The sequence below is a fragment of the Castanea sativa genome, chromosome 10 (genome assembly GCF_040712315.1).
Source record: "Castanea sativa cultivar Marrone di Chiusa Pesio chromosome 10, ASM4071231v1".
Lineage (NCBI taxonomy): Eukaryota > Viridiplantae > Streptophyta > Magnoliopsida > Fagales > Fagaceae > Castanea > Castanea sativa.
In genome coordinates, this window is record NC_134022.1 from 25,038,545 (window position 1) to 25,060,464 (window position 21,920).

General features: G+C 33.5%; 3 protein-coding genes across 3 annotated transcripts; 1 reads left to right on the top strand and 2 right to left on the bottom strand.

Moving 5' to 3' along the window:
* The first annotated feature begins 4,039 nt into the window (after positions 1 to 4,039).
* On the top strand, positions 4,040 to 8,205 carry LOC142614000 (bark storage protein A-like). The gene is made up of 5 exons (XM_075786526.1): positions 4,040 to 4,259; positions 4,354 to 4,421; positions 4,535 to 4,690; positions 6,062 to 6,313; positions 7,864 to 8,205. Exons 1-5 carry the CDS (start codon positions 4,040 to 4,042, stop codon positions 8,203 to 8,205), a joined length of 1,038 nt encoding a protein of 345 aa, XP_075642641.1.
* A 3,150-nt stretch (positions 8,206 to 11,355) lies between these two features.
* Positions 11,356 to 14,393, bottom strand: LOC142614022 (protein NRT1/ PTR FAMILY 1.2-like). Its single transcript, XM_075786547.1, has 4 exons — positions 14,058 to 14,393; positions 13,661 to 13,878; positions 12,483 to 13,030; positions 11,356 to 12,297 (listed from the first exon to the last, which is right to left on the bottom strand). Exons 1-4 carry the CDS (start codon positions 14,173 to 14,175, stop codon positions 11,400 to 11,402), a joined length of 1,782 nt encoding a protein of 593 aa, XP_075642662.1. The 5' UTR covers positions 14,176 to 14,393; the 3' UTR covers positions 11,356 to 11,399.
* Positions 14,394 to 16,756: 2,363 nt separating this feature from the next.
* Positions 16,757 to 21,554, bottom strand: LOC142611618 (protein NRT1/ PTR FAMILY 1.2-like). Its single transcript, XM_075783706.1, has 4 exons — positions 21,255 to 21,554; positions 20,850 to 21,067; positions 18,245 to 18,792; positions 16,757 to 17,762 (listed from the first exon to the last, which is right to left on the bottom strand). Exons 1-4 carry the CDS (start codon positions 21,349 to 21,351, stop codon positions 16,895 to 16,897), a joined length of 1,731 nt encoding a protein of 576 aa, XP_075639821.1. The 5' UTR covers positions 21,352 to 21,554; the 3' UTR covers positions 16,757 to 16,894.
* Positions 21,555 to 21,920: the final 366 nt, after the last annotated feature.

The window sequence follows — 21,920 nt, forward strand, 5'->3', positions numbered from 1 at the left end:
GTCCATGATAGTTTTTTTAATAGTACAGCTTCTTTTGTCATCCCAGGTTTATAGCATTCACATTTCAACTTGCTCCTTTGACCCCTCCTCAATTCCCCTAGTTGATGCATTGCCCAGTTCATTTGATTGGGTGGTGGGACAATAGCTGGGTCAATGATCCACCATTTTTGAAATGCAAAAGTTGAGTTAGCATAATGCAAGAGTTGACTGGGGCCTAGCAGCGTGGATTGGAGCTTGGCGACGGCAACGATCAGCGTTGTGGAGAGTGAGAGAGCTTGAGACGTGAGAGTGAGAGAGGTTAAAAGTGCGTGATCTAATTTGATCTGAGAGTGAGAGAGGTTTTTTGTTTTATATTTATTCCTAGCCTATAGCGGCAAATTCCTTCTTCTTCTTTTTTTGGGGGTTAGCCCTATTGCAGTAGTCTGCTATAGGTAGTCTATTTTTTTTTTTTTTTTAAAAAAGAAGAATCTATAGTTGCGCTTCTAAACACCTATAAACGTGGATATAGGTCATATTTTTTTTTAAAAAAAATTTCTTTGGCTGGTCCTATAACCATGTCTTCTAAACGCGACAATATGGCCTATCCAAAAAATGTAGCTAAAAACACTTGTAAACGCAGCTATACAGCTATAGACTTAACCTATAGCTGCGTTTCAAAAACACGGCTATAGGTCAATAGTTTAAGCTGCGTTTACTAAAAACAAGGCTATAGGTTGTCTATAGTTGCACTTTTGTAAACATGGCTAAAAAAAACACGGCTATAGCCCATGTGTTTTGCAGTGACTTGTAGAATAGACATATTAACCTTAAGTTTGTCTATAGTTAGCACAGGGTTAGTCAAGTTTTTTCTAGTGTATAAACTCTACATTGAATTCATTGTAACATACGTAGTACTATGTATGTTAACTAGTTAACATAATATGTAGCTGTCAAACGCTTTCTCATTGTGGACTTAGGCTGTTAGGTTGAACCATGTAAATCTTTGTGTTTGCTATCTCTTTCATACTTCCACCTATCATTAATTTAATAATCACACACAATCACGCAACTTTCACAATTATTTTTATGAGAGACTTGAAAACTTGAAATGCATTATTCTTGGTTTTTCTGACGGTGAATGTCATAATACCGATCATATGAGAGAAAGGCAGCTAAGCTAAAGTTTGTTACCGTAATTTGGCTTCATGCTTATTGTGCTTAATTCTTACCGTAGGTTGATCAAGCTCCTGTCATGATTCTCAAAATTATTGTGGCAGTTAGCCAAAAAAACGTGTTAGTAGTTATGGCATATTTTCGATGAGTCTTGCAATTATCTATGAAGATGAAGGCATCATTTAAGATGGGGAGACTATTAGAAGCATTATTAATTTTAGAAACTAATGTGCGCGACAATATAAGTTATTAATGTTACATTAACAATATAATAAATTTATTCTTAATTATAATTTATTTAGGAAAATATTAAAATCATTATCAATTTTAATATAAAAAATTTATGGACTGACATGACAATAAATATAATTGGTGTTAATTACATCAATATCATGATAAATAAATGCTTGAATTATCTTTTTATAATTAGTGAGATATTGGTTTGTAAGATATATGTATTGAAATTGGTAATTTTCCTAACATAATTTTCTGTTTTGTGATTACAAATTGACACATCAATTTAGAAGTTATAATACCTTTTTTTTTTTTTTTTTGAGAAGAGTCATGTTATAATACCAATTACAGCAATCATGTTACCATTTTTTTAATGATCGGTAACACTTTAATTTATATTATAAGATCTAGGTAGTCAATTTTGTAACATATATATAAGTAAAAGTTATGAAATCCCTACGGAAACTCTTAATTCTGTGATTAAAAATTTATTAGATTTATATAGTCTTTGATAAATAAAACTCATTAACTAACTATAATGTAAAAAATTTCCACTCAATACATACCACCATGAACCATCTAAGAGTTAAGCCCTTTTTGATATACACCACAGTCAGTTTCTTCAAAACATTTTCCCCTCTCTTTGTGTGTGTGTGTGTGTGTTAAATACTCCCTCCGTCCTAGTTTGTTTGTCCTCTATTCCATTTTAAGATGTCCCAAAATATTAACCTATTTCTAAAAATAAAAGTTATTAGTTTACTAATATTCCTATTGTTATGTTCTAAATACTTAGGAACTGATGTATTAGAACTCTAATATGTATTGTTGGCAAACCATTATCAAAACAAGTGTCTAGTTATATTTTAGACTTGCTCAAATTATATTATTTATGTAAAGTTGGAATCGAGTTAACTGCAGAAGTTACTGTATATTTCTGCCTGATTCGATCGATCGAGAATTAGACTCGACCGATCAAAAGTCGTGCAGATTGTTTTTTCTGCAGAATTTCCAACTCAGCCCTAAGCCCATATGACGTGTAGGGTTTTATGTTTTTCCCTAGGTATAAAAGGCAAACCCTAGTCACGTTTTTTAGGTTGCTCATATTACTGTTTGTGTGAATCTCTTGTGAGATCTGAGAGGTGCTTGCCTTCACACAAGCTTGGGATTATCAAGAAGGAGATTACTTCAAGAACTTGATGATCGTTCAGTTGCTGCCATAAGAGCTTAAAGATACACAAGCGAGGGTGCTTGTACTTGCTGGAGAATCCAAGAAAGAAGGAGTCTGTGGTCTTGGAGCTTGCACGTGGTCGTGTCAGTAAGTTTTACTGGTGGGTAGCAATAGGATGTTAGTGGTCTAAGTCGCTATTGTACAACTTCGATTCTTTCATAATGAATTCAGGTTTACCTTAAGGATAGCTAGGTTAAATCCTCCACAGGTTTTTTACCGGTTTAGTTTTCCTGGGTCATCATATCTTTATATTTTTATATTTTGCATTTTACATTGATATGATTATATGATTGGGTTAACCTAGATCTGAAATTTGGACTAAGTAATAACTTGGCTTGTTAACTAAGTTAATCCAATTGTGGTTTAAGGGGTCTAAACAAACTCTACACCTATTATACCCCTAGTTTATTTTCAAAACTATTTGAATAAAAACTAACAAATATTTTTAAAAATCAATGTAATTGGGGTACCTTTTCAGTTTCTTCATTAAGAATAAATCTTTTTAAAAAAAGCTGATAAATTTATTTAAGAGTAGTTTTGTAAACTTATGTATTTTTATAAGGTAGACAAGACAATAAATAATGTTCCCTTCCCTAAAAAGTTTGACTTTTCAAATAGAACAAACAAATTGGGACGGATGGAGTATTTAGTATTCTCAAAAAAAAAAAAAAAAAAGTAAGTTAATCCAACATTGGAAAATGAATGTGAGTTAAAGAGGTTTAAAACCTGTGCTGTATATCCAAGAGTTAGGTCCTTTTGGTTATACACTACTGTCAATTTATTGAAGACATTTTCTCATCTTCCCGTGTGTGTGTTAAATAATTAGGGTATGTTTGGTAACTGTTTTTTTCCCTTATTTTCTGTTTCTAAAAATAATTTTCTATTTTTGAGACTAAAAACTTGAAAAACTTATTTGGCAATCCAAAATAGACAGAAAATAAAAAATGTTCTCAAAACTCAATTTATGAAGAAAACTGAAAACATGCAAAAAGTTGTTTTCAATTTCTAATTTTTAAAAGTTAATGAAAACACGCATGTAATTTAATGAACCTGTCTTATGTAATGAGTTACCATTAAAGTTCAAATCTTAGTAACATATTTTAGTATTTTCTATTTTTTTCTTCAATTTTTTTTTTTAAGTTTCAACTAACCAAACTTGTCTTTTATTTCAAAAAAAAAAAAATTGTTTTTTCTTTATTTTTCCAAAAACAAGTTTTTGTTTACTATTTTCAAAAACTTGTTTTTGAAAATACTAAACAAAAACTTTTACCGAACATAGCCTTAGTATTCTTTAAAAAAATAAAAAAAAATAATCTATTAGAAAAATCACGTTAATTCTTGTATAAATATTGTTGGCCCTCCCTAGCTCTTTAACACTCAAATCCTTCTCTTTCTTTCTCTCTCTTCCTTACACACAGACTGAAGATGATCACTTCGAAAGTTCTTTACTTATTTCTTTCTGCTCTCATGTTACTTAGCGCACAACAAGCAAATGGCTACTTATCAGCAAAGACACGAAAAATGATAGCTAAGGCAAACAGAGATGGCCCTTATTTGGGGTTGGTGATTCCAAACCTATTTGAAATGAACCCTCTTCTTCAGTCTCCAAACTTCACATCTAGCAACTTGATCATAGATTTTGCTGGTAATAATAGAGAAACTGAAATAACTTTTACCCTCTTGTAAATACCTCTCTCTCGTTATTATCCTCACTTTTTTCTTCTTTTATGAGTTCTCAGGAAGGAGATTTCGGTTTGGAAAGATTGCCAAAAAAGAAGTCATACTAGTCATGACAGGACTGGGCATGGTATTATACTCTTTTATTTGGTGCTTCCCCCATTGTATGGCTTTCTCATTTACTCTCTTCAATTTTATAAGAGGCTCTCTGATCCCTTTTCTTTTTTGGGTGGTCTTACCTAGATAAATGCAGGTATAACAACTCAGCTTTTATTGAGCTTTTTCAAGATAGAAGGAGTGGTGCATTATGGCATTGCTGGAAATGCAAATCCATCCCTCAATATAGGAGATGTGGCCATCCCTCAGTATTGGGGCCATACTGCTCTTTGGAGTTGGCAGGTAGATTTTTGAGTTTTGAGGATTGTGTAATTGGCATGAAATTAATTTGTAGACAAACTTCATCTTAAGTAATATTCTTGCAAAAAAAGAAAAGCTTCATCTTAACTATTACTTTTACAAAAAGAAAAAAAAAATCATTGTATATGACAACTAAATGTAATATTGACATTAAGATTTGAAGTTGTATATAGCATCTTATATAATACTCAATATTCATATTAGTCCCACCATTCAATTGTACACCCGCTTCAGTACTTTATGTACATGAGAGGTGTAGTAATTTTTTTTTTTTTTTTTGAGAAAGATGAGAGGTGTAGTAAAAATACATAATTTAGTAGTAAATTATCGTATGATGAATTATATATAGTATATTATGGCCATAATTTTTATTTTTATTTTTGATGGGAAATGAGTAGGAAACAATGATGAGTAAAGATAATAAAAGTGAGGATAATATAGTATCCTATGAATTTTTTTTGACTTTATGCTTTTTTTGGCTTCATGAGGAAAAAGCAAGGATGAGATTTCATGTGCGTTTGACAAAAAATATTTTTGCCAACTTATTTTACTATTCGGCTTATTTTTGTTACTACTCATTAAATCTCACTGCACTTTTTGGTATTATTTATGGGTCCTATTGTACTATTTCAGCTAATTTTTATTTTTATCTATAATACTTTTAGCAAAAAGTCTTCAGTTTCAGCAAAAAAAATTTAGTTTTATCAAAATAAGCGAATCCCAAAAAGACACAATTGTGCATTCAAATTTAAGCTCAATTTCATTTTAATTTAGACATAAAAGTGAGGATAATATAGTATCCTATGAATTCTTTTTTGGCTTTATGCTTTTTTTGGCTTCATGAGGAAGAAGCAAGGATGAGATTTCGTGTGCGTTTGACAAAAAATATTTTTGCCAACTTATTTTACTATTCAGCTTATTTTTGCTATTATTCATAGATCTCACTGCACTTTTTGGTATTATTTATGAGCCCTACTATACTATTTCAGCTACTTTTTATTTTTATTTATAATAGTTTTAGCAAAAAGTTTTTAATTTTAGCAAAAAAATTTAGTTTCAGCAAAATAAGCGGATCACAAGTGGACACAATTGTGCATTCAAATTTAAGCTCAATTTCATTTTAATTTAGACATCTATTTTCACAAAAGTTTCATTATTATCACATATTATTTCAATAAAAGGTTTGAAATATTCATATTAGAAATGTTGAACATATTATTTGAGAAGTTAAAAAAATAGAGATAGAAGAAGCTATATAATTCTATTTCCATATCTTTCATTTAGATTTATAAGTTGAAGTAATATTGTTGGATGATTGCAATTTTTTTTTTTTTTTGGTGTCATTTGGTGCAGAGGTATGGGCAAGGGCCAGAAGATGAGCTACCCCTCGAATCAAATGGAGACTACACAAGAGAAATTGGGTATTTAAAATTTGCAAACTATACAGCAAATGTCACAGATGGTAGTTCATATGATAACCTCTTGAACAACATTTGGTATCAGCCTGAGGAAGTTTTCCCCATAAATGGGACTCCTGAGCAAAGAGAGCATGCCTTTTGGGTCTCTGTTGATCCCCTCTACTTTGAAATCTCCAAAAAGCTAGAGGTAAGCTTCCTAACATTCAGTTTGGGATTTGAGAGAGAGAGAGAGAGAGAGAGTTTCCTATCTATATTTTTCATTTTATATGTGATGATGTTGAAAATTGTTAGTAAGCTATACGGTCCTTACGTGCTCCAAACAAGACTTGCACAACACAAAGAGAAGAAGAAGACCCTATGAAGGGTACCAATGAAGTACTGGCCAAATATCTTCCGACGGTCAAGTTAGAGAATTTTCACAACTCTAGAATGCCAGAGTTGGATGAAATTATGCGTACCTTAGTTTGCGAGGGTTTTGGGGTTTTTATAGTAGGTAGGGTTGACATTCATTCCTTGGCATAGAAGGCTTTTCCTTGTAAGGAAGATCTTCATTATTGTGAGCATCTTGCGGGATCCTTTCCTTATAAGGATTCCCTCAATTAGGGTTAGTCATGAGACACAAGATGTTTCCTTATATACTCATGTGTGGAGGCCAAGCAAAGCCCTATTAGACCCGTTAGGGGTTTCTCTATCCCCTCCAACTTCCTCCCGTCAGCTTTCCATGTTGTTTAGGCATTCTGGTCGTCCCATATAGGTGTCGTGGTCTTAAGGTGGAGTCGTCAGCCTTAAGGTGGAGTCGTCAGCCTTGAGGTGGCGTTGTCCACGCCTTTGAGTGCATACGTAAGGCTGACGAGGTTATTAAGACCATCACCCCCATCTTATGTAGACGAGTTTATCATCCTTTTAGAATTATCCTCATCAATATGAGTAATATTATTGTCATCAATCAAGAAAAACTAAAATATATGAATCAAAATATTGATTATATTCTTGACCCAAATGGGTATTACAATCAGTCGGAACCATGCCTCCTACAATGGACATCACATTACGTACTCATCAGTTTAAATCTCTCCTTCCCTCTCTCCTAGGACCAAAACTCACTTATACATATAAAATTGATTGATGTGTTAATTGTTTTGTAAATTGAAATTTGAAGAGTCAGTGTTGCACAGAAATGTCACACAACTAATTAACTACAAGTCTACAATTACTCCTCAAGAACCAGCTGGACCTTAATATTAATATGCCCCTTCCATGAACATCTCCATTAGTTCTTTTTATTTTTTTTCCAACATAAAAAATAAAAAATTTAATGTCGTTTTTAAGAGAGTTAATGCTAAAAATGTGATAAATCAAACTGGAAAGGGTGCATTGACATTTTTGTAATATTAACATAATTTTTTAAAGTTGAACGACTAAATGCATTTTACTCTATAAAAAAAAAAAAAAAAGTACATTTTACTATAATAATTTTAATATAGAGAAGAATTGCCTCAATTAATGGAAATGGAAAGGCCCAAAGGGTTGCTATACTAATGAATGTATGCAAAGAATCCCTGGTGGTCAATCATAATTTATTGTGTTAATTTAATGAATCCAGAATACAGCTCTTGAGAGAGAGAGAGAGAATGTGATCCATGTGTAATATGGCTCAATTGATCGATAACCTGACCAACCAATTTTTTTTTTTTTTTTTAAAATTGATTGTAACCATGCATACTACATGTCACTCAGGGCCTTGTACTAGAAGGCTGCATCAACTCAACGACATGCTTGTCCACGACACCAAAGGTGACCACAGTCCATAGAGGAACAAGTGCAAGCATTTACCTAGACAATGCTGCATACAGAAGCTTCATCTATAACAAATTCAATGTAAGCCCCGTGGACATGGAAAGTGCTTCCGTGGCATTGATATGTCTTCAACAAAGAACACCTTTCATTATTATTAGGGCTCTCTCAGACTTAGCTGGTGGAGGCTCTGCTAACTCAAATGAGGCTGACACTTTCACATCCCTTGCTACTAATAATTCAGTGCTGGTTCTTCTTGAATTTATCAAGCATTTGCCCAATTGAAATTGAGCACCGATTATGTTTCTTACTTAAGTTTTTTGTTTATTGCTCCTATTTTTCCTTTTGGTAAATAGGAGGCATGCCCATCCTTTTTCATGTTATTTTGTGTACGTACGTGACTTGGAATTTAAATAAAGATGTGTTGTGGGGGAAAAAAGTAGTAATAAATTTCTTGAATCATTTTTTAAGATCTTATTTTATTGGCAAAGCCCCCCTCTCTCTTTCTCCCCAACCCATGGGTACCTTCTCTTGCCTAATGCACTGCCAAATTTCTTAAAAATATTTCTGTTGCCTAAATAAATGTTCTGAAAAAATTATTGGATCCGTTCTATTTATAAATATGGTGTACTGATCCAATAATTTACAAGTAACTGATCCAATAAGCCCTATAAAAAAATTTATTATTGAAAGATCATTTTCGTTTTTAATAGAAAATGACGTTATTTTTAGGCGGAATAATGACAAAATGTGATGTATCATAATAGAAATGACACAGTGATATCTTTGTAATAATTGATGGTGTTAGGTTCTAAAAGTTTAGAACAATTGGCAAACCGTGAACACAAGCTTATCTAGATATAGATCTTAAAGTCTTTAAGATTTATTAGACAATACTCAAGGTGTTGTAAGTCAGAATACAAGGAAAAGGAAGCTGCAGGTTCAGGAATTCAAAAAATGAAAGGTTCAATTGATCGAGAGAACAGGTTCGACTGATCAAAAGACAGGTTCTGTAGAATTTAATTGAAGCTCATCAAGCCCATTAAGTGATTAGGGTTCTAGATCTATTTCACTAAGTATTTATAGAAAACCCTAAGGCATGTTTTAAAGAGACTTTAGAGGTGCTCTTGTGAGATCTAAAAGGTACTGTGCCTTCTCCTTTCAAAGTTATTACCAAAATTCCATCTATACATCTTTAGAACCAATGGATCCGAAATTCCATCTATACATCTTTAGGGTCACAAACTAGAGAGTGTGTGCTAAACATTTGAGTGGGATCTCAAAATTACAAGTGGGGAATTTGTGTTCAGAAAATTCAAGATAGAAGAGTCTGTGGAGTTGGAGCTGCACGTGGTTGTGTTTGTAAGTTCTACATGAGATAGATTTAGATATAGGGTTCATATATATTGTAATCTTTCATTCTATCATAGTGAATTTGTTTACCTTTAGGATAATTAGGTTAAATCCTCCCTAGGTTTACCTTGAAACGGTTGGTTTTATTGGATTTTCTGGGTCATTATATTATTGTATTCTTTACTTTTCCGCACTAAGTGATATGTTTGCATATATTTAACCTAGATCTCATAATTAACCTAAATAAATACTTGGCTAATTCATTAGGTTAAACTAATATGTTTTCAAGGGGGTCTAAACATAAACAAATAGATGGTATAAATTGTAATATTCTAGATTCAAAAAATGAGTCCATTTTACTCAAAAATTAATATAGAGAAGATTTTTCAAGGAAAAAAGAATGAAATATAAATAAGATTGACCACAATGGAAATGAAAAGACCCTAGGGTTAATTGCTAAACAGTGGGTCAATCAATTATAATTGTGGGCCTATGGCTATACTAATCAATTAAAGATGTGTGGGTCAATCATTATATATTGTGCTTAATGAGCACCGAGAATATTAATGTCGTCTTTGTCTAATTCTAAAGGAAAAATAATAACCGCGCACCTTTGGTACTTTGGTGCGGTGGTCACTCTACAAGTATAAGTATTTGTAGGGTGTGGAGGGTAAAGATCGGCGTCCAAGTCTCCATGAAGGAGCTTCACACACACATACACTTAGATTAAGCTAAAGTAAAAATTCTATCTTGTATAAAAATAAATAAATAAATAAAGGAGAAATAATAAATATGCTTTTCATAGTTAAAAAGGAACAGGGAAAACAGGATAATAATAATAAATATTATTTCTCAATTGTATGTGAGGTTATTCTTCTTAAAAAATTGTATGTGGGTTATGGTGGTATAAATTTAAGAATAAAAAATATTATTGATTTGCCAAAAATGTTATCAACTTGATAATTAATTGACTAAATTATAATTTACATCCTTAAAGTTTGGGACCATTTTAATTTTTTCCTTTAAAGTTTAAAATTTTGGATTAGGACCCCTAATTTCATATGAAGCTTTAATTTGAGTTCTTTTTTTATGCGTTATTGAGGTGGCAATTAAATGACATCTCAAACCAAAATAATTTAGGATTAATGTTGGTTTGGGAACTCTTGTATTTTGTTTGGCTAAAATTTATTTAAACGCCTTTTATATTGTTGTTATCGGGAACTGAGGGCTCAGGTCATGGGGGTACAAAATAGAGTGTCTATAGTTGATTTCTGAGGATAGGACCTTGGTTGGATATATGGTAACGACTTTAGCGAATTTATGCTAGTGGTTGATGGAAGATCATAGCGGCTCTAAGTCTTTGATTGAGAAGGAAGGGATAGGACTATGATTGATGTTTAATAGGCTGAATAACTATTATTAGCAAACATGTAGGACGATTGGCACAGTGAAGGGATTTCTTTATGAAGGTTACAAAGTTATGGATTTGATACCATGTTAAAAGAAAGCAGATAGAATTGATATTCACAACCCAATTATAGACATCAGACAGTATTTAGAAAAACATAAGCTAATCCTATTCTAATCCTAGTAGACTTAGGTCACTTGGCATGCAAGTACATGCTTATAGAAGTGTGGGCTTTACAACAAGTTTGAGCCCTAATAGATCTAACAATAATAAATGTAGTATCAATGGTTGGTTCATATAATGTTACTTCAATCACAATTATATTTGTCTCCTTAACAAGTTGTCAAAAAATTTATTAAAGGAATTGTATCATTAGCGTTGCTCTTTACGTATAGATGTAACTTAAGGTAATTTCTTCTTTTGCTAATAAAAAAAAAAGGTAATTTCTTCTTTGAACTTTCTAATGTGTTATGTTTTAATTGTTCGCATCTTAAGGTTAGAGCAGAAAACAAAGAATTTTTTTATATTCCTAGAAAACACAGGAAAAGGAAGCAAATAAATGACTCAATATGTCCTCTGAAAAACCAAATCAAGTTTGCATGTCAACATATGTCATAAGAAATGCAAGAAGAAAACTTAAGAATTGAGAACATAGAAGCAGTACACAGTTATCTATATGTTAATAACTGCCATAGCCATTACAAATGGGTACAAACTTTTAAGATGAAGGTAATTCCCTATAATTAAATTGGTCGTTTTGTATGTCCTCAGAATATCTAGTTTTTGGGTTCTCAGCAGGTCCATAAACCCAACAACAAGCAACAAAATAAATAAAATTAATCAAACCCAAGACACTTATTAGCCAGTAATAATAATCTAAGTGACCCTTGTTAAGATTACTTGACAACCAGCTCTCATTCCCATCTTTGCTGGTAACTCCATCCACAATATTCACCAGAAGACTTCCTACCAAGTTAGCCACAGCAGTCCCAAGTGTGAAAATCGCCACTGCAATGCTAGACATGCTTTTGGGGAGCTGAGAGTAATAAAATTCTATCTGTCCAATTGCATTGAAAGCCTCAGCTAATCCGAGCAAGGCAAATTGTGGAACTAGCCACAAGGCTGACATGTCTATCACAGCACCTGGTGAATCCACAAGCCCTTCTTCAATTGCAATTCTCCTCCTTATGCTTTCTGTTATTGCTGCCACTGCCAATGCTGCACAAGCAAGCAGCAATCCTATCCCCATCCGGACTTTGGTGCTGAGGCCTTGGGGCCGGCCCGTGTATTTTGCCAGTAATGGAACCATTACGCGATCATAGAATGCAACCCATATTGTTAGTGTGGCAACCATGAACACCGTGAAGGATCCAGCTGGAATTTCAAAATTTTTGGTGATATGTCTATCCATGGATTTTGCTTGGAGTGTGGAAAATGAGTTCTGGTTCATGCACAGAAACATAATGATGCCTGTGGACCACATGGGAATGACCCTAAGGAGAGCTTTGAGTGACTCTACTTTTTCTATTGTGCATAGACTCCATGAATCTAAAGCTGACCCATCCGGATTCAGGTCTCTCTCACGATCCCTTATTATGCAAGCTATGTTTAGACACCTGGAAAGAGTTTAAAAGGCAGCATAATTTTGGGAATCATTATTCATGACTCAATGCCAGCAGTTAGCTAATTCACTGGAAAATTATAGTCCAAAACAATTTAAGAAGTTCCCAAAGCCAAGAGTAGTATACATAATTGTGAATCACATATCAATAATGTCAAGCATCGTAATAATAAAGAATACCTTAAATTATCAGTTGGGATAAGGAAGTTCGAATCGTGGCTGTGGCAATACTGATCAGAGTTACTTTGGGGGAGACTAAGCTTTCTGTTCTTGAATGCCACCACTAGAACTTGAACAAACCCAGTAAACAAGCTCTTACTAGGCTTCACTTTCACATAAAGAGAAGCTCCAGCTAGGAATATTAGAGTAGAAATTATCATAAGAATTACTGGCACTCCAAACCCAAATTTCCATCCCAATTGATCTTGAATGTACACAATTATAGTCAATGCAAGAACTGTTGATACTCCAATCGAAGTGTAATACCAATTGAAGAAGCTCTCCAGTAGCCTCTCATTGCTGGGATTATCTTTGTTGTCCAATTGGTCTGCACCAAAGGCTATGGAACATGGTCTAACACAACCAGCTCCAATGGATATTAGCCCAAAGGAAGACAACAGAAGAGCCAACTGAGCTGCTGTAGCAGACTTGCATACTTGGCTGGACTGGTCACAGGAGGGAGGTTTCAACTGTGGCATCATTGCAGTCGACCATAAAATAGTCATCCCCTGTTAAGAAATACCAGATTTGAGTACCGGTTATCTAATTAACATCAAAACTATTCCTCCATTTGTTCAACTAAAGATTTCCTTAAAAAAAAAACCAAAAATTACTCAAGAAAAATTAAAGAAAAGAAGCCCCACATGTGTCGACTGTCAAAATAAATCCTGCGTTTATTGTTAGCCAAGGAAAGAAAATGATTTCCTAACTTTTTCCCGGATGAGAAAAATTTAAATACAGTTCCTTATGTGTTGTAGCATAGATTCCCAATTAAATTCAATCAAGTGGTAGCATTCACTAATCAAACATTGAATTTCACTCTTGTTAAGAGAAGATAATAACATTTGTGTTACATTGAATTTAATTGGAAACCTAAGCTTTGCCTGTTCCCAAAATTGTCCATCAAAACAAACAAGCCATGATCCACATGTATGTACTAATGGTTAACTTTTCTATGAGTATTAAAGCCTAGCTTACTATATATCAATAAAAATATACATCTATATAGAAAAGGTTGTCATGTCTTTAGTATTTTTTTTTCCTTGAAGAAAATTACTCCCAAAATACATTTTCCTAGAAAATATATTATCCCCTGGGAACAAAAAGAACCTATAAAAGTAACTTATAATTGGACTTACAAGAAGGCTAGAGATGGATCCGAGTGAGATGACCCGAAACCGACCCAAATAAGAATCAGAGAGGAAAGCACCAAAAATGGCCATGACATTGGAAATGGCTGACCACATTAACAGAATGCTTGATGCACTGGCTGTTTTCATGTTATAACTCCCAATCAAGTAAAGTATCATGTTAGGCATAAGCCCATAGCTCGCTACCTTCTCAAAAGACTCATTCACTGTCTCAGTCAAAAAAATGAAAATCAACAAATCAGTTTAACATATATTTATATATATATATATATGTGTGTGTGTGCGCGCGTGTGTGTTAATGTTTTTGAGCATATATATATATATATTCACATATAATACAAGTATGTGTGTGGGTGCATATGTATAAAAGTTAAAATTTTAGTACCTATGATGAAAGGCATGGTTCTAAAACCACCCTTTCCGGTCTTTGCTTTTGCAGCTTGATGGGGTCGCTTGTTTTCGTTCGAACTCATGCACTTCTCCTCTGCCACTATGTGCTCCATGGCTTTGATTACTAGATGGAAGTTCAATTGAAAAAAAAAAAAAACAAAAAAACAAAGCGACGAAGAAAGAAAAATCTCTCTCTTTTGGCTACAAAAGCTTCCCTATGATCTGCTATTCTCTGTTGAAACAATTTTCTACCTTTCACATGCCAAAAAAGGATAGACTGCAAAAAGTTCTTTGCCGAGTAGACCTTTCCTTATGGAGTAAGGGAGAGCTGCGAAAATGACTGCTTGTAAAAGGATATTATATATCTTTTTAAGCTTCAACTTGGTGACTTGGGCTCACATATTAATTTGATTTTTTCTCATGCTACAATTATGATTTAGTTGAATGTTGTTGTTACTTTTTATTTATTTAAGGACATTATTATTGATGTAAAGGAAGATCAATTTCTTACAAGTTCTTAGCTTATTATAAGTCACCCTTAAATATATTACTTCAATAATTATATATATAAAATGTTTAAAATTTTTGTTTGTTTCCATTTTTCTTTTACTTGGAACTCGGATTTTATAAATTTTTGTGCACTGGAAATAAAATATGATATAGTATGCTGTGTGTACATAGGCTTTCTTATAATAAATAAATATCTGTTTAATTTCTTTGGTGCATGCACGTGGTATGATTTACACGAGAACATTATCATGATTCATGCATCAAGATCTACTTGTCTGTATGCTTTTTTTTTTTTTTTTGATAATCTACTTGTCTGTATGCTAGTACATAACTATAAACAACACAATATATGAACTTATCTTTTTTTGCTGAATCAATATATAAAACATATCTGCCTTTGCCACTTTCTGCACTCACATGTATGAAATAATATATAAATGAGTAAAATTATGAAAAATGAAAAGGTTGAATATAGAATCGAAAGGCTTATAATCTAGTCTTGAAGTTGTAGGTAAGGTTAATTTGCTTCCCTTGAAAATAATTTTGCAGTACTGTATTGGTCTACAAAACTGAAAGCTCAAATGTACGTCACAGTAAGTGGTAATACACTTTGAATAGAGATTATTGGTCTTGAGTCCCATAAAAAAAAATGTTTTAAGATATTAGTTATATTTATTATCTCAAAAAAAAAGATACAATATTAATTTAAGAAAGGGTGCCAAAATCTTATTAAAAAAATTCAATTGTGAAAAGAATCGCGCATTCAACATTATTCGTTAGGATCAATGTGGTGCTGACTAAGGAAAGGATCCTTTTCCAAGGTACTTGTCCAGATAGTGAACTTTCAAGTTTCCTTCTTTCACAGGGGGTACGTAAGGTTCAACCTAGTGGCTGATAGTGGCTGATAATTTTTAATAATCATTCAAAATCAACCCTCGGAGCCAAATAATTATCACTGTTTTGCCCTTTCGGAATGATCTTATTCTCTGGAAACTGATCCGGCTTAACTCACATGTGTCTCTGCAGTCTCAGCTCCAAACTCTCCAAACTTTGGAAATTTTCCTTGATTCTTAAACGTAGAGGTACCAATGGAGAATAAAAAGCAGGCTACCAATAAGTGTTAGACCTAAGCTAAGACTCACTCAAACTCGAGTCTAAGTCTGAACTAGAATATCTGCAACATATACAATACAAAGAGGTGAATGTCAAGTAGTTACTATAATCGGTAAAGGCATACCTAATGCCCAGCATAAAGGTTCCCCTTTAGCAAGACTGTCACAGGGAATATTGTTAACATGCAATAGAATTTGAAATGCCAAAATTACAGAGAAAAGTAAATATTTATTATCAAGGAAAAAAGGAAAGGAAAGAAAAATAGAAAAAAAAACCCAAGTAAATTAAAAAGTTTAGAGAGAGAAGAAGAAAGCAAAAGCAAGGGTTTACATGATTTGGCTTGATGATCTATATTCATAATTATCCATAATGTTAAGTTCATTTTTTGATTTTAAATTGTGAATTACAAAAACCCAATATAGGATACCCTTTGTTGAGTGCATTTTAAATTTTGAATTACAAAAACCCAATATAGAATACCCTATGATAAGTACGTATTTCTACCTTGAATTGTGAGTTACAACACCCGAAATAGGATATATGCTCCGTTGTTTCAATAGAAAACCTTACCTGAAGATAATTTTTCTGTATTTGGTAATATTAAAAAAAACTATTTTTTTATCTATCTTTTAACTTCTCTTATTTAGCTTAGTATAAAATAGAGTTCCCTTATTTAGTTTAGTATAAAATAGACTTGCTTTGCACTAAAATCTTCTTGAATACAACTCTATTTCATGCGATTCTAAATAAGGAAAACAACTCTATATTATGCAAAGCTAAATAAGGGGAATGAAGAGCTAGTTTTCCAACTCAAATTAATGTCAGTACCATATATAATTAAGAAAATGGAATAGTTTTCTAAAAAATTATTTTTAGAAAATAATTCATTTTTCAAAAATTGTCAATGTTGAAACAAACAGAACTTATATTATAGACACACAATAATTGACTTATTGTGTTGACTTATAGGCCACTGATCATGCCTAAATCAAAGATAATTGATATGTCTTGATTAAGGGACTTAATAAAGGGTCATTATCAATATACATAAATAAATAGTGAAATATGTAGTCAAGTAAAAGATAATGTGTACTTGTGCGGATACTAACAATTTCTCTTATATACATCGATTACTATAATCTGATTAAGAACATACATATGGAAAGAACTACAAATTTAAACTTTCTTAAAACAATTAATATTCATCACTTACCCTTCTCCTTCATCTAAAACCCTACCCCTACTTCTCTCTCCTTCACAAGGACCATAAGCCTTACTACAGAAAAGGAAATACATGAGATTAGCCGAACACAAACAAGTTAGAAGCCAATAGTAGTAATCATAGTGGGCCTTATTGATGTTGCTTGAAACCCAACTTTCTCCTCCTTTTTTGGTAACATTATCAACTGTACTCAGTATAAAACTTGCTACTAAGCTTGCAACAGACATCCCTAATCCAAAAAGGGTGGTGGCTATACTAGACATGCTTTTAGGCAATTGAGAGTAATAGAACTCATTTTGCCCAATTGCATTGAAAGCCTCACCCAAGCCGGCAAAGATATAATGAGGCAGTAGCCACATTGCTGACATGCTCACCACGGCTTGTGGATCATCAGAAAATCCTTCCTCAATTGCAAGTTCCCGCCTAACACTCTCTGCAACAGCCATTGCTGCCATTGACATGCATGAAAAAATGAGTCCAATTCCCATTCTTTTTTTCTCGTTGAGACGGCATGGTTTTCCACTGATTTTTGATGCTAGAGGGAGAACTACGCGGTCGTACAAAATAACCCAAAGTGTTATAGTTATAACCAGAAACACACTTAAGGAGCCTGCAGGAATTTCAAAGTATGGAGTTATGTGTCGGTCCATGGAGGCTGCTTGGAGTACTGGAAAAGAGTTCTGACTGATAGTTACAGACATCATGATTCCAGCTGACCATAATGGGATTACCCGAATTAATGCCTTTAGCTCTTCTACTTGATTAACTGTACAAAGACTCCATGGATCTGTAGCCCTTCCATCTGGGCTTAGGTCTTGTAGAGGATTTTTTATAATGCATGCTTTGTTCAGAAACCTAGGCAGTCAATGAAGTCAAGGCATGGAAAGGTGATGCTCATAAGAGTTATGAAATTTCATGTTTATAGTATGATGCATCTGTGCGCAAAGATTTTTCATAGTGTTAATAGTACAAATGTGATTGAAATAATTAAATTACAGGCATCCAAAAAAGCTTTATAATGATAAACAAACACTAGAGGAAAAAAAGAAGAAGACAAACATGGAGAATGCATGCTACATGCATCCAACTGGTTGTTTCCAACTCAGGCCAACTTGAATTGATTGACAATTCACCTCCAAGGGGACAGCAATTTCTGAATGACAGAAGTACTCTATTCTATACGCTAAAAAAGGGTGCTCCAACTTCAGGTTGTAATGACTAAGCAATAAAATAAACAAGGAGAAGTGGCCTTTGCAGTATGCTTGTCAAAAAATTAATATGAAATCTGATCTGACAAGTTAAAACATAACCAATATAAAATGATAATTTGATGATACCTTAGTTTTTCACTTGGCAAAAGGAGCATTGATCCATTTTTATGATGGTACATTTCAGGTGTGGCCTGGGATGATAATCGCATACGCCTATTTTTATAAGAGGCTACTAGAACTTGAGTGAATCCAGTAAGCAAACTTGAATCAGAATTCAACTTGATGTAGAAAGGAGAAGCCAAGAAGAATGAAAGGACAGACAAGGACATAAGCAAGGCAGGGATTCCAAAACCCACCATCCATCCCATCTTATCTTGAACATACACAATAAAAGTCACAGCAATGAGTGCTGATGCAGTTTTTGAAACATAGTACCAGCTGAAAAATCTCTCTAACATCGCCACATTTCTTATGTTGTCTCTCTTGTCTATCTGATCCGCACCAAATGCCAAGGAGGACGACCTTAAGCCACCAGCTCCTATAGCCATCAGCCCAAAAGAAGAATATAAGTGTAGAAGTTGGAATGTTGTTGAGAAGTTGCAACTGCTACTACTTTGGCTGCATGAAATCTTTGCTGGTGAATTCATGGTTGTTAACCACAAAAGAACCATTCCCTGTTACATATAAAATTACATTGATTTAGCATATTTGTATTGCACATAGCTTCCTATGGTAATGTGAAAAACAATTAAGATTACTCAAAATTATAAGTGAAACTTTTTGCCAGACCCCTTCATGCCACCCATTTCAATTCAGAGCCAGGTTTAGTCTCCACATGAAAATCAGTAATGTGGCCAGCATATTGTCCAACATAAACTTCCATTTTTACAGAAAAATCCCCTGACCTGGAATGAACTGAATTTTAACAGTATTGCTTAAGCTTTACTCATGGAAGAGAATGAATGCTCAGAAAAACAGAAGGCAAAAATTGGTATCACACAACAAGAAAAGTCGTCACAAAATCCAAATTGGCATTTTCTACTTCCCATCAGTATTGTGCCAGGTATAAAGAACACACAGGAAGCATGAATAAGAACACTTCCATGCTCGTGTATACATAATTGAATCAATTTTCATTTGATTTTCATTTGAGAAAGCCACAGTAACCAAATTCAAATATGGGATAAGGTATGTGGGGATAGTGATACATCAAATTATAAAATTTTCAAGATGTGCACATGAAGGGTTCATTTTCTTTTAAACTCTGACTTATAAATTGTGCAAATATACATGTTCCATGTTAAATATAAGAATTAGCTTAACTACAAAATTTTCTTAATAGCTCCCAATATAAAATATCATCAGCGCACCCCCCCACCAAAAATAAAAACAAAGCTTCCCCTCCCCCAAATATAAACTGCACTTGAATTGCAACTTCAAACCATAGTTATGCTGCTTACAAAATAGCTTAAGTTTTGTATTTTCAATACCGCAATTTAGGTTGGAAACATGTAACAGAACCCACAGGGAGGTAAATGTTAACTTTTCAATGTTCCATAATTTGTCCCCCCCCCCCCCCCCTTCATCTCAATTTACTCTGTAATTTTCACCTGTAAAGATATTAGAACTCACCATTTGTTTTGTTCACTTAAAGAAAATTAGAAACAGTTGTACATAATTGTAGCTCAATTAGATGACTTTTGACCAAATGAAGCTTAAGTTGGTTTCTAGAAAGTATTTCAATAATTTGACAGCAACCTTTAGTAAAAACTAGTGCAAGGATGCAGCACCAAACTTTTAGTATTATTCAGATGAGAGGAGACAAATGCAAGGGCCCAGATCCAAACTTTTAGTAAAAACTAGTGACAAGGACGCAATCACTTGTAAGAGAAACAATAAACAACTTCTAAGACACAAAAGGCGAGCACACTTCATGCAGGGCATACTAGTTCAGCGAAAACATAATCTAAATGAATGTTGTGTGTGTGTGTGTTTAAAACAATATGGACACACGTTCATGTACTCCATATACCTTGTTGACATTTACAATAACAACTACTCTTATTTCTAATTACAAAAGGAAATTTTGGATAATTATTTAATTTATGGGTATCCTGAGGCATTGATTAAGAGAACAACTTTTTTTTTTTTTTTTTGAGAATCGATTAAGAGAACAAATTAAAAGAACAAATGTGTAAGTATATGCCGCAAGCCTGCAATACACAGTGGTGTGTTGTACAGATTGATTTTTATATAAAAGAATCATTTAATAGGATATAAGATGTCAAAGGTTTTGCAGCTTAGTAAAGGTCTCTTTTTTAAGGCAAAACCGGAAAATTTGAATGATTCACCTACAATGAAATGAAAGGGGTATATATTGCGGTCCTCTTGGTAAATCTTTGGCACTAGGTGTGAGTGTGACCTTGTGGTTCACACCAAATTTCTTAGCAAAAAAAAGGAAATTGAAATGCCGGCTTCATGCAATAAAGCATAAATAAACGTAAGGGAATTCGACATTTGGCAAATAATGTTTACTTCTATGCCATTTTCATATGTCATCAAAGGAGAATAATAAGATGTCCATAAAATGTCAAAATTGTCATTACAGCAAAGAGGAGGTCCCACTGACCAGGTGATCTTGACTCAGAAAGCTAACAAATCTGAGAAAACAAAGGTGCAAAAAAAATTATTGTGACAAAAAATAGTGTGAAATAGGATTGGAAATTGTTACCAAAAGGCTAACGATGGAACCAAAGCCGATCATCCGGTACCGACCCACATAAGAATCAGCGAGATAAGCACCAAGAATCGGCATGAAATTGGTTGCTGCAGACCATAGGAACAGCACATTGGCTGCACTGGCTATTTGCATACCAAACTCTCTTGTCAAATAAAGTATCATGTTTGGCATTAGCCCAAAACTTGCCACACCCTCAAATGCCTCATTAGCTGCCACAAAAAAAAAAAAAAAAAAAAAAAAAAAAAAAAAAAAAAACCCAACAACGACAACATATAAGGTTGAGAGAGAGAAGAAAAAGAAAACCCCATATATGTTTATATGCTTGTATGGTTATTGTGTTGTGTTTGCATGCGTTTATGCGTGGTATGAAAGAAATTTGCGGTTGTGGAGAGGTACCTATGATGAAAGGCAAGGTTTTGAAGCCACCCTTGGTCTTGTAAGTGTTTAACAGTGGCTCTTTGACTACATCTTTCTCATCTGAAGGATTTTCCATTTGATTCTTCGCTGATACCAGACAACTTCACACTGTAACTGTGCTTGTGGTTTGTGTGGGTGAGAGAGAGAGAGAGAGAAATGTCTTGGAGTGAAGAAACACCAAGATCAAGTGGTCGGTACAGTAACCGGAAAAAGATGGTTCCTCCGGATAACCAGGAACTAGCAGTGAAATATGCGGACCATATTTGTAAAAGACTAATTATACACCCTGTGTATACACTGGACATATAAATTTCTTTTTCTTTTTATTTTCAAAATTATAATTGAAATCTTTGAATACAAGGTTTTCAAGGCTATCTTTTTTTCTTTTTCTTTTTTGATAAGGTTTTCAAGACTATCTGGTGCAACAAGCATTAATTTTTGTGCTCATGCTAACTAATTGAATTTCTAGTACCTACTCTTCATAGTATTCTAGTTTTTGAGAGAGCATCTCTCTCCTCTGACAGACTTTGGCAAAATCAATAATAAACAAATAAGTAAATTAATAATAAAATAAATTACAAAATTAGTCCTTATTTTTTACATTATATATCAATTTAGTCCATAATCTTTGTATTATATAAATTT

Bases quoted from the DNA above. Each gene is read 5' to 3' on its own strand.
- LOC142614000 (XM_075786526.1), top strand. From the start codon at position 4,040: ATGATCACTTCGAAAGTTCTTTACTTATTTCTTTCTGCTCTCATGTTA. The intron at 4,260-4,353 runs GTAATAATAGAG...ATGAGTTCTCAG, and splicing joins CTTGATCATAGATTTTGCTG to GAAGGAGATTTCGGTTTGGA. The intron at 4,691-6,061 runs GTAGATTTTTGA...CATTTGGTGCAG, and splicing joins CTGCTCTTTGGAGTTGGCAG to AGGTATGGGCAAGGGCCAGA.
- LOC142614022 (XM_075786547.1), bottom strand. From the start codon at position 14,175: ATGGAGCACATAGTGGCAGAGGAGAAGTGCATGAGTTCGAACGAAAAC. The intron at 13,031-13,660 runs GTAAGTCCAATT...ATTTCTTAACAG, and splicing joins GATCCATCTCTAGCCTTCTT to GGGATGACTATTTTATGGTC. The intron at 12,298-12,482 runs GTATTCTTTATT...AACTCTTTCCAG, and splicing joins ATCCCAACTGATAATTTAAG to GTGTCTAAACATAGCTTGCA.
- LOC142611618 (XM_075783706.1), bottom strand. From the start codon at position 21,351: ATGGAAAATCCTTCAGATGAGAAAGATGTAGTCAAAGAGCCACTGTTA. The intron at 21,068-21,254 runs GTACCTCTCCAC...TTTTTGTGGCAG, and splicing joins AACCTTGCCTTTCATCATAG to CTAATGAGGCATTTGAGGGT. The intron at 18,793-20,849 runs GTAACAATTTCC...TATATGTAACAG, and splicing joins GTTCCATCGTTAGCCTTTTG to GGAATGGTTCTTTTGTGGTT.